The 11,753-nt window shown below is 30.3% G+C and overlaps 1 protein-coding gene and 1 non-coding gene across 2 annotated transcripts; both read left to right on the forward strand.

Annotated features, from left to right (window-relative positions):
- Positions 1–3,084: 3,084 nt before the first annotated feature.
- TRNAE-CUC (transfer RNA glutamic acid (anticodon CUC)) lies at positions 3,085–3,157 on the forward strand. The gene has a single exon. It is a non-coding gene; the product is annotated as a tRNA-Glu (tRNA).
- A 5,159-nt stretch (positions 3,158–8,316) lies between these two features.
- LOC146901988 (uncharacterized) lies at positions 8,317–11,240 on the forward strand. The gene is made up of 3 exons (XM_085734704.1): positions 8,317–8,457; positions 9,181–10,486; positions 10,797–11,240. The coding sequence occupies exons 2-3, from the start codon at positions 9,237–9,239 to the stop codon at positions 10,972–10,974; spliced, it is 1,428 nt and encodes a 475-aa protein (XP_085590830.1). The 5' UTR covers positions 8,317–8,457; positions 9,181–9,236; the 3' UTR covers positions 10,975–11,240.
- The last annotated feature ends 513 nt before the right edge of the window (positions 11,241–11,753 follow it).

Below are 11,753 nucleotides of genomic sequence, written 5' to 3' on the forward strand. Positions count from 1 at the left end.
ATGCAATTTTGAATTCACCTTAACTGTCCTACTATTATATTGCGTTTTTCTTTCTTCCTCGCCACCAACCCCCATCCTTTTACATAAGTTGGTACCATAACATTGTATATTTGCTCAAAACATTGTTGCAGACTGTTGAAATTTTAAACAAAGTGGTTAGGCTCAAGTAGTTATTGAGCTTCAGTTAAGGTTGAATTGATGAAGAGTACTTGAATTCAATCCCTTATTTGAACTATTATTGGTCAAACTTGCCTCAAGACCAAACTCCAAATCACCAATGCAATCTCCTTTTTTCTGAGAAACCTTCTGAGCTATGATCAGTAATTTGCTTTTGATGGCATTTATTAAACTAGTTGTTATGCATCCTTTTCTTCTCGATAATTGTTGACTAGAAAACATCTAGCTTACTACAGATTTAGGATCTGTGACCACACGCATTCCATTCATTTCTCCAATACTATTTTTTTAGTAGAAGAAGTGCCAAATAACCCAAAATATATAATCGCTGCTAGTCTGAACTAGTTCTTTGTTGATTCAAAAGCCTTGGGATATTACTTGGCAGATAGCAGAAGCAAGTCGAATGAAGTTTGGACTCTGTTTTTATTTTCCTTTCTGAAAGCATATTTTTTATTTAGTTCATTAGTTGTGTACTTAAAGGACTAACATATAAGAATTTCGCTGTGAGCCAACAAAAAGAGGACTTATAGGGGAAAAACGTAAACACTGACAATTACAGTTACTACGAAGTTTTGAGGGTGGTGGATTCAGGTACCACCAGAGTTTAAATTTGTTTCCTTTAATGGTGATACTTTGCTTTCCTTCTAGCGCATGGAAGTATTTGTGATTACTACCGCTATTGTATAGTTGTATCCATAAATTAGAAGCACTTCTGCGTTCGCATTATATTTGGTTGTACACTTGACTCATACAGTTTAGTATATTATATTCCATTGCAGCTTATGGCTTTTCTTTAACTAGAGTAGTTAGATAACTCTTCTCTTTAGTTAATTCAGTTTAGGAATCTGTTAGAGCAGTTAGCATGTGTAGTTGGTTAGTTATCCTTCATGATAACTTTGCTTGTATAAATAGAGATTAGTTGCATCATTATAATACTTTCTGAGAATATTAAACACATTGGTCTCATTGCTCAATATACAAGATGAGTTCTCGATTCCCTTCGATCTACCTGTCTTCTACGTTGACACTTGACACTTAAAAACATTCTTACTAACGTACTGTTTCTTTCTCTCTTCCCCCAACCCATTTCCATTTCCTTCCATAATGTTGTATACATTTCCTTCCATAATGTTGTATATTTGCTCAAAACATTGTGTCAAATTACGCAAACTCACTACTGTGATGGAATGAAAATGTGTCTCGTTTTGCATGTGGTTGACATGAGACACAATCTGAACTCTTGAAGATTTATCTGGCTAATTATATATGCAGCTAGCTTATTGAAAACAACAGTTATTCATTACAAAATTATGTATTTGATATAAACTGCACAAGTTCTAAAAATAAATTTACTTTTGTTGGGGTTTAATTTGAGTGCGGTGGAAGCAACTTTCTCGCGTCCTAAGGTAAAAAGTGCCGTGATTTGGAAAAGCTACTATATGTAGCTTCACTGCAAACGTGGTTCCTACCGTGATTTTGGCTTGATGTGGAAGTGGTACCACACAACCAAACACAGAATATGAGTTTTGGTTATTTTGTCTCTATCTCTCGTCTAACCAATCATTTTCTTTTATCAAAATACATTAATTTGTCAAAGTCGCGAAAACTTAAAATTATCTAAGTATTTTTGCTCTTTTTGACTTCTTATACTATGTAAGTTTACTCATGATAAAAAAAACGCTTATCTGTCCACCAATTCACCTATTAAAAAATGGCAAAATTGAGGTGGTTCACCCTTCACACAAAACCCGAAACAGATGGTATCATGGAAAGAAACAAATTGCTTGCATATAGAGATAAAATTTGATTGGATTATCATTTATTTGTATAATGCTTTCCATAATTGAAGCATTTAACCTTATTTAACCTTCCTAGTGAACAATTGTCAATGACCAAACCCCTTTTGAATGTTGACCTGCACACAGCACTAGCTTTTGGATCACAAATCCAAAACTGGATAATTCTTCTATCATCACAAATCCAAACTGTTTATACACACGTAAACATACACATCATTTAATAGTTTAAGTGATGATAAAAAAAAAACTGATTATTTTCTATATCTACTTTTTTACAACTAAAAAAAGCTGCTTATTTTAGGCATGATTAAATATTAAATAATGAATCGGTATACTTGGAAGAAAACATTTCATTGTCATGTATAGGAGAGATAGAAGACAAATTTCAACATAAAAAATGTCCCAAAAAAAATCATAATGAATAAGTCATTTGTGATCACATAACTTCTAGTTTTTGATTTATTGTCAGACTTTCGTTAATGAAATTGTTTTTCAACGTCAAAAAAAAAAAAAACTTCTAGTTTTTTATACCGTTTCATTTTAACTCGTTTTCATTTTCATCTAATCTTTTCTTTTAATGGCCAATGAAAATATTTTGTTAACACAAGGTAAAATAAAGTACAAGTGGTATTCTACCCGTTAAAAATTAAACCAGACACCTCAATAACCCTAATAGTAACAACTATCTAAGAGCCACCGAATTTTTTCACCGCATCCAAGACCTACGCCGTTTTAGAGGAAACAAATTAGATCCCTTGCCTTTTTTTATTTTGTCGAATAGCGTAGTAGTTAGAAATTCATGGTTAGTGACATATCTGGGGTTCGAGCTTCGACCTTACATATATTATACAATGTCTCTCACATAACCGGATACCAAACTAGAAGCGGTCATTTGGACCGGTAATCATGGTTAGTTCCTGTATTTGTGACATAGTTTTCGTGTTGTATAGCATCTCTAATCAAAATGTATGAAATATTAACATGCTGCATCAAGCATTCTTTCTTTTTTTACTCCTTCAATTCTACCAGATAATAAACACGAATACTTCCAGAATTCACAAATTGCAAAATATAATTAAATACGATAATGTATAAAGTAAGAAACAAATCCGTTGTAGTCTAGTTGGTTAGGATACTCGGCTCTCACCCGAGAGACCCGGGTTCAAGTCCCGGCAACGGAAATTTTTTGTCATTTTTGACGCAGTAATGATTTCTTTATATAAGTACACAACAGAATCGTATAGAAATAGATACACAACAGAATCGTATAGAAATAGATAAATGGATGGAATTTCTTTTTTGGGAAAGTGTTTGTTTATAATAAATATAGTATTATTTGATTTTTGTGTAATTTAAAATGTAGCAGGTTGTAAAAAAAATAAAGATAAATTATATTTATAGTTATTTTATGATAATTTTTGAACAACTTTTCGTACTTATATTGTGTTTTTACTCTTTGTTTTTCTATTTCAATTGTTTTTTACCAATAGAAAAAGGAAAAAAATATTATCTCAAAAGTTGTCACAAATTGTTGTACATATATCATAGCTCACAATAAAAATTTGAGAGATAAAGATAAATATGTGTGATGTCATACAATATTTGTATTTTAATATTCAAATAACAGAGTTCTAAACCACCTCTAAAAAAACATACATATCTAAACTACGTGGGTATGTATTACAAAGGTGTGCAATGGCGGACCAATTTGTTAGATTTCTTCAAAATTAAAATAAAAAGTATAGTACAATCATTTGTAAAAGTGAATACATGGTATTCATTTAAGCTTTGAATCTCAGTGCACAAAATGATTCAATAAAATGAAATGACCACGCTAAAAAGTAAACAAACTTCTTAGCGTCTATTTTGTTGGGTGTTTACCCTCTCCAAACACAAGTTTTCTTTTATAAACGCGGGACTGACTTTGCAAGCGATGTTTGGACTTTGCAAGTTTTTCTGTTTGGATCCATTTTTGCACTTGTGTTGTCTCTACAATAGTGTTTGTTGCGAGATTTCAACCACTAGATTAGAAATCTTATTAGGGTAAAAAATAAAGATAAACAACATAGCTATTCTTGAATTAACTCAATTGATAAGGAGTTTGTTTCGTCTGCAGGTTAGTAGGTTTAACTTTTGCTACTAAGATTGGAATCTCTTTGGTGTTTTAAATGTGTGCCCAATTGGTTTGGCTCCCTACCTATTTATTCACCTCTACCTCGACATATTACTCAATTAAGTTTCTGCAGATCAAAATACACATATAGTTCTAATTCTCACGTAAACGGTCTTTCATTTTATCATTTAACAAATGGCATATTTTAGTTCATACCTTCTTTGCATTTTGTTGTTGACCAAGAAACAATATAGGTAAAAATGAAATCAAAGAAAGTTAAAAGAAAATACAAAAGAAAAGAAAAAGCGGTAAATATTAAGTAGTTTGGTACGAGGAAAATTGAAAGTAAAAGATTAGAGAAAAGAAATTTGTGTATTTATAAAATGACATAAATATCCTTCAACCCTATTAAGGGCACTTTTGTCTTAACAAACATGCTTTAACTGAGTCGGCATCCTTCAACCCTATTCATTGTAGACACGTCAGCAAGAAAATGAGCTCAGGGTCCAAACTAAAAATGACTAGTAATTACTGGATTTGTTTGAAAGGATTAGCAAATAAAGGGAACAAAACTCAAGTTCACCCTATTTGTAGAGTTGAATTGCATGATTATGACTTATTTTCCTACAAATATCATGGGTAACACTCAAGACTCAAGAGTAGAAAATGAGTAACTACACATATTAATATGCACAAGTCCTGATAAATATGTCGAACACTCACGGTAAAAAAAAAAACAAATGTTGAAATAGGTGATGTGTAAGAGGCTGAAGTGAATAATTACACATAAAGAAATGTGCAATAACTATTTATTGTTAAAATAGTTGGTCTTATTTTTTATAGGGTTAATTAAGTATTTAGTCCCTATAAATATTCACAGTTTTGTTTTTAGTTCCTACAAAATAAAATCACACTTTTTAGTCCCTGTGACATTTTCCTTAAGTATTTTAGGGACCAAAACTGTCGATGAAAATTTTTGACAGGGACTAAAAGTGCTGATGGAAAAATTTATAAGGACTAAAAATGATGATGGAAAATTTTATAGGGACCAAAATGTGTGATTTTATTTTGTAGGGACTAAAAACAAAACTATGAATATTTATAGGGGCTAAAAACTTAATTAACCTTTTTTATAAGTGTGTGTCCGTGTTTATTTTTTATCTTGCTAATTTTTTTAAGGGTTAAATATGTTTTTGGTCCCTATAAATATACCAAATTTTCGTTTTAGTCCCTCTAAAATTTTCCTTCAACTTTTAGTCCCTATAAAATTTTCCATTTTCACTTTTGGTCCCTCTTTTAAAGTAAACTCATATGTAGAATACATATTTTTGAATAAAATTTTGCAGAAAAATTCATAATATTATAAGAATCACTCCCAAAAAAAATTAGAATTTTTTAACAAAACATGAATTTAATATGAATTTTTATATGTTTGATGGTTAAAAATTCATAATTAATTTATGTTTTGTTAAAAAAAATTAATTTTTTGGGGGAATTTTTTTTACAATATTCTACACATTTCTGCACAATTTCATTAAAAAATACAAAAATTAACTTAAAAATATGGACCAAAAGTAGTGATTGAAAATTTTATCGAGACTAAAAGTTGAAGGAAAATTTTAGAGGGACTAAAACAAAAAGTTGTTATATTTATAGGGACCAAAACCATATTTAACCCTTTTTTTAATTCGATTGTCAAAATCTTGTAATAAACATATATCGATGTAAGCCGCCTTTGAGAACCCGAATAAGACTTTTTTTTATTGTGGGACTAAGCCTCTTATTTATTTATTTTTTTCTTGAGTTATTTGAAGACCTTTGACTTCATTTTTCCATGGTCGTGGGTAAATATTAACATGTCCATGTGTAACTTTACAAAAAAATAATATAAATTTTGTCAAAAATAATAATAATAGAAATACTAACAGAAGAAATCTATCTTCTAATAAATTTGATTATTTTTCTCTCAAAATAAATTAAAATCTTTTGAGAATGTTGTGTAGTATTGATTTGACATTCATTGAAACTTTTTAATCACTTGGGCTAAACTATTTGATTCTTACCGGAAGGAAGAAAAAAAAACTTTTTGATTTATTGCAAACATAAGAAAAATATTTGATATGCATTTCATTGAAATTATAAATTAAAGGACCAACAATTTGCTATATAAATACTCCATCCAAACTTGATTATAAGTATTCAACATATTATTTTTGATTGGTTAAAATTCACATAGATGTGTTGTTGGCATTCCCCTGAGTAAAAATAAACAACTTCCTAATTATTAAGAAATTTAGTAAATTATCGTTATATTATTTTTAACCCTCTGGTTCTCAGTGAAAATGAGTCCTGATAATCAGAAGTTCGGCCAAGAGATAAGTAGAGCCTTACCAAAAACTGTTCTACCCAAGAATCAAACTCATGTTTTGTTAAACTACTTATCTTTTGGTGGAGTTCGTTAACCATTTCAGTCAAATTGTCTGGTTATGTCATTAATTTTAGGGTTAATTATGTTTTTGATCCCTACAAAATTGCGACCTTGTAAGTTTAGTCCTTACTTAATTTTAATTGCATTTTTAATCCCTACATAAAATTTCTGCACTCAATATTAGTCCTTACTCAATCCAAATTTGTTTAATTTATGCTTAAACTCTTAAGTTTTTCAACAATTTTTTTACAGGCGTGTTAAGAACGTTATTAAAAGGTCCTCAAAAAAAAATATCGCAAAAATTTGATTTCTACGTCCATATTTTTGTTACTTATATCTTAAACTTTTGTCATTTTAAAAAATTCATATTTAATTTATTTCATATTAAAAAATTATAGATTTTAGTAAATGAACCTTTCATAGTGTTTTAAACTTGTATAAAAAGAATCGTTAAAAAATTTAAGAGTTTAAGGATAATTAAACAAAATTTATTTTAGCAGGGACTAAAATTATAAGTAAATTTTTTTTGTAGGGACTAAAAATGCTATTAAAATTAAGTAAGGACTAAACTTACAAGGTCGCAATTTTGTAGGGACCAAAAACATAATTAACCCTTAATTTTATTGATCTCATAGCAAAAATACATTTGTATCATTATATTCTTTTTTCGTGAAGCTTGTTTAGTGAAAATGAGTTGTGAAAAACATGAAATATATATAACTATTCAACTCTTTGGATTTATGTGATAAATATGCATACGTCATGACATTGTTTATTTATAGAAGAAAAAAAAAGTGGTAACTATATGTTCAAGGTTGCACAAAGTAAAAATATATTATAAATTGGGTTAATTATGTTTTTGGTCCCTACAAAATTGTGACCTTGTAAGTTTAGTCCTTACTTAATTTTAATAGCATTTTTAGTCCCTACAAAAAATTTCTGCACTCAATATTAATCCTTACTCAATCCAAATTTGTTTAATTTATGCTTAAACTCTTACGTTTTGCAACAATTTTTTACAGGCGTGTTAAGAACGTTATTAAAAGGTCCTCCAAAAAAATATCGCAAAAATTTGATTTCTACGTCCATATTTTTGTTACTTATATCCTAAACTTTTGTTGTTTTAAAAAATTCATATTTAATTTATTTCATGTTAAAAAATTATAGATTTTAGTAAATGAACATTTCTTAGTGTTCTAAACTTGTATAAAAAGAATCGTTAAAAAATTTAATAGTTTAAGGATAATTAAACAAAATTTATTTTAGCAGGGACTAAAATTATAAGTAAATTTTTTTTTGTAGGGATTAAAAAAGCTATTAAAATTAAGTAAGGACTAAACTTAGAAGGTCACAATTTTATAGGGACCAAAAACATATTTAACCCTTGTAAATTTGAATATTTTCACATCCAATGTAATGTCTTACCGGCTGAGTCTGGTCTCATCGAGATAAAAAATTAAGTTTTATTATATGATAGAAGGAAGACATTGAGTAGTAAAATTTCCAAGTTAGATAACCACCTATAAACTAAGTTTATCCTTATACTTGAATGATCAAATAAGAGGAGGCCACATCATGCCGGTACAACACATGATGAGATCAACAATTGATATAACTTTGTTATTTAGAAGATAATAGTTGAAGTTTGTTAATTATCTAATACATGGTGAATATGAGAAAATTTAACCCCTAAATTTATGTTCCACCATGTATTTTATTTCACCTTTTTATAGATTTCCAATTCATCACTTTCTTTTTTCTCTATCTTTCCATCTGTCATGTTGTTCAATACAACATTTGCCCTAATATCTTGAAAACATTTCTATTTGTTAGTTCTTACGAGAAATGGGACTGCTGATTTCTTGGTCATATATGGCTTAATTGATTTCAGCAGCGGCCTCGTCAGCAGTCTCTTTCAATCTTTCAGATGCATTGATTTTGTATGTAACATTATTATTTCCTCCACATGTTTAAAATAAATTGTTTGATAGACTTGTATGGTGTTTTCCAATTTCATTGTATGCATGAATGGATTTTGTTATTGAATTGTTTGAGAGACATGATCTTTAAATAATTATGTGTCGTGATTAGATAAATAATTACATTTTTTTTTATGTTTCTTTCTTTTTGAAACATTTTGTTGAAAATATATTTGTTGAATTTGAATATTTCATACATTTAATGTTGTAATATTTAGCGGAGATGCACATATTGAAAATATAAAACTGCAGTTTGTGTCTTCTATATTACGATTGTATATGATACCAACAATGTTATAGAGGGCATGAAAAATTTGGAAGCTTGTGTGAATTTGTTTACAATTATTGACACATATATTTGAGTGTGTTTGCATGCAAGTTTAGTATTTTTGTTGTTTTGTTGGAGTTTTACAACTCATCTCCTTGATAACCTTTTTTATTGTTTATTCTTATTTAGTTATGTAAAGTTAGTGTGTGCTCTCTAAATATCAAGTTATTTTAAACTTGTATTTTTGAACTTTAACTGAATCATAGTAGCATACATGCATTTCAAATTCAAATGAGTTTGAAAGTTTGTTAGTTAGAAACAAAATGTGTTTTTCTTTAAACTTTGACAAATTTTTTGTTTTTGTTTTTGTGGTGTTGTGTTTTAATGAGTTCTTATTGTAAATTTTGATTTTACAGCTTACCATAATTTCCATCAGAAACTTCAAACCTTGTTTACTTGACGTTGTTGGCTGATGGAAGTTAAAGGTGACAACAAATTCAATACTGATTTACGAACCAATCATGCCACAAATGTTTATCAACCACCACCTTCGTTAACAGAACAAGAACCTGGGAGCGCATGTAATAGTCATTTGGAAGATCATTCTCATATACCAGACATCAATCAAGCCCATATGACATCATTGTCATCATCGCCCCAAAATCCATTTATAGGACCAAGTGAGGCGACCAACGATACTGTTAAGGATGACACAAACAATGGTAGCTCAAACACACATATTTCTAATTCTCCAAATGAATTACATTCTTCAACTAATGTTATTTCAAATCTCAATTCACCAACATCCACGTGTGAATCATCGCAAGAGAGTTCATTCAATGGGAAAACAAATACAAATAACAGCGACTCTGATGATGCAAGTAAATCATGGCAAACTCAACCATCTCCGTGCGATATTGTATCAACAAGTGTTGAATCACATAATCCCTTTAAAGAAATTGAGAAAGTACAACAAGGGGTGGATGATACTATCCATACGGGGACATCATCTTTTCCAACTTTAGAACCATTAAACCAAGAACAAACACGTGCTTCTATAAATGTCGCAACTAATGCAAATCAAGATTTGGGACTGGCTTCCCGTATAGTTGGGGAGTTTAGTAGCAATGACGATGCAACTAACTCTGAGCCCAGGCATCAGCATTCAAATGTAGCAGAACACTCCACGTCAGCTTCGTCTAATCAAAATATAGAACATCACAAAATTAAAGGACCAGAGATACAAAACCCGCCGATACAAGTGATGGAGCGTCCAAATGAAAATGGCACTAATGCACAATATGTCTTTCCATCCCATGTATTTGCTAGAAACAATACAAATGCCCCGGTAGAATGGAGCACTGCCTCTAATGAATCACTCTTCAGCATTTATATGGGAAATACAAGTTTCTCAAGTGAACTAGCTTGCTTCAAATCTTCTGATTTAGACAAGTCAGGTGATGTATGTATGTCTGATCAGCATAATGCTTCGCCAAATCACCAACCTCCAATACCTGTGAATAAATTCAACGCTATAAGCCAAAGAACTGCCGAGCTTCACGGAGAAGGTTTCAAGGTAACTGAAGCAAAAGCCGCTGAGACGATGAGAGAGGTCATAATGGAGAGTAGTCAAACCACAAAGAATGTTGTTAAAAAGGAAGGTAAAAAATCTAATTCTCGACATCAATCACATGGCAGCACAGGATCATACGCTTTTAAAACGTAAGCTTCAATCACTTACCACCTTTTTGTATGTACTATAATTGCATGATACGCTTAGTTGAGTTACCATTATATAATTAGGAAAAGGAAAATGCTATAGGAAAATGGGCAATAATGAATGCTTTAATTGGTGGAAGAACATATTAAATTAGATTTGTGAAAACATCAAATTTGTCCCCAATTTTATACGTAGGCGTCAACAACGTCAAAACCGAAGACTATTATGCTTCTAAATCTTTCTAGTTATTTAATTCTTTATTGAGTTGGGTAAATTATTTAATTTTTTTTTTTTGTGTTCATTATTTTGAAGATCGAAAGATGGAGATAAAAGTGTCTCATCCAAGGGTGTTGGAGAGAATAACACGCCAAATATGAAATCAGAGCAAAATGAAAAAACAAAAGAAGCTGATCAAACACAAAAGTCAAACACAGACGCACCTCCAAACAGATGGCTAAGCTGCTTTTCGTGTTGTACATTTTGTCACTAGCACTCACAAGGTGATCATCAAGTAGGGTCTTTTGCCAGGCCAACATCCATCTCTATTGTATCATAAAACTTGTATTATACATGTGCATTACAAAATAGATTTAGTTGGTTAGTCTTAAATTTTTATTTTTTTGGGATCTTGCTCACTTTGTACACCCTAACGGGGAAATAAGAGACAAGATTTCAAATTAACATCCTATAATAGATTATTAGAGTAATTGTACTTTCAACATTTTAGCAAATGAATGACAGAAACAATCGTCAATATATTCCGGAAAATGCTACTTCTCAAGAAAAATAGCTTCAAGAATTTTTCAAGAAATAGTTGGCAAATTTTAATTGGATGATTTATTTGTCCACTTCCTATTTTTCAGCCACACCTCCTTGAATTGTGGCAAATAGTGCATTGTGATTGGCTATTCTTTATTCTTGAAGAATTCTTGATGTTATTTTTCTAGAGATATAGCATTGCTCATATATTCCATATAGCGCACTTGACTATTCGACACACTTACTAGTTAAATAATACACTTCAAAAATTGGAACGTATCTTATTTACTTGCACACAAATAACAATGCACAAGTTTTGAAAAGAAAAATTTATATATAATATCTTTTTATCATAAAAAAGGTCACAAGATGAAATAAAATTATTTTTTCAAACATAAATATTACTAGATTTTTCAAAGTTTGTTATCAATTGTGTGTTTGTTTTTACCGTTGAACAGAAAAAGTCAGTAGGAGGTAATGTGAAACAACCATTGTGATGGTTCGCGGTGG

Source organism: Medicago sativa, chromosome 8 (genome assembly GCF_051527215.1).
Source record: "Medicago sativa cultivar Bolivia chromosome 8, Bolivia_mono, whole genome shotgun sequence".
In the NCBI taxonomy this organism is placed as follows: Eukaryota; Viridiplantae; Streptophyta; class Magnoliopsida; order Fabales; family Fabaceae; genus Medicago; species Medicago sativa.

Bases quoted from the DNA above. Each gene is read 5' to 3' on its own strand.
- LOC146901988 (XM_085734704.1), top strand. From the start codon at position 9,237: ATGGAAGTTAAAGGTGACAACAAATTCAATACTGATTTACGAACCAAT. The intron at 10,487-10,796 runs GTAAGCTTCAAT...ATTATTTTGAAG, and splicing joins GGATCATACGCTTTTAAAAC to ATCGAAAGATGGAGATAAAA.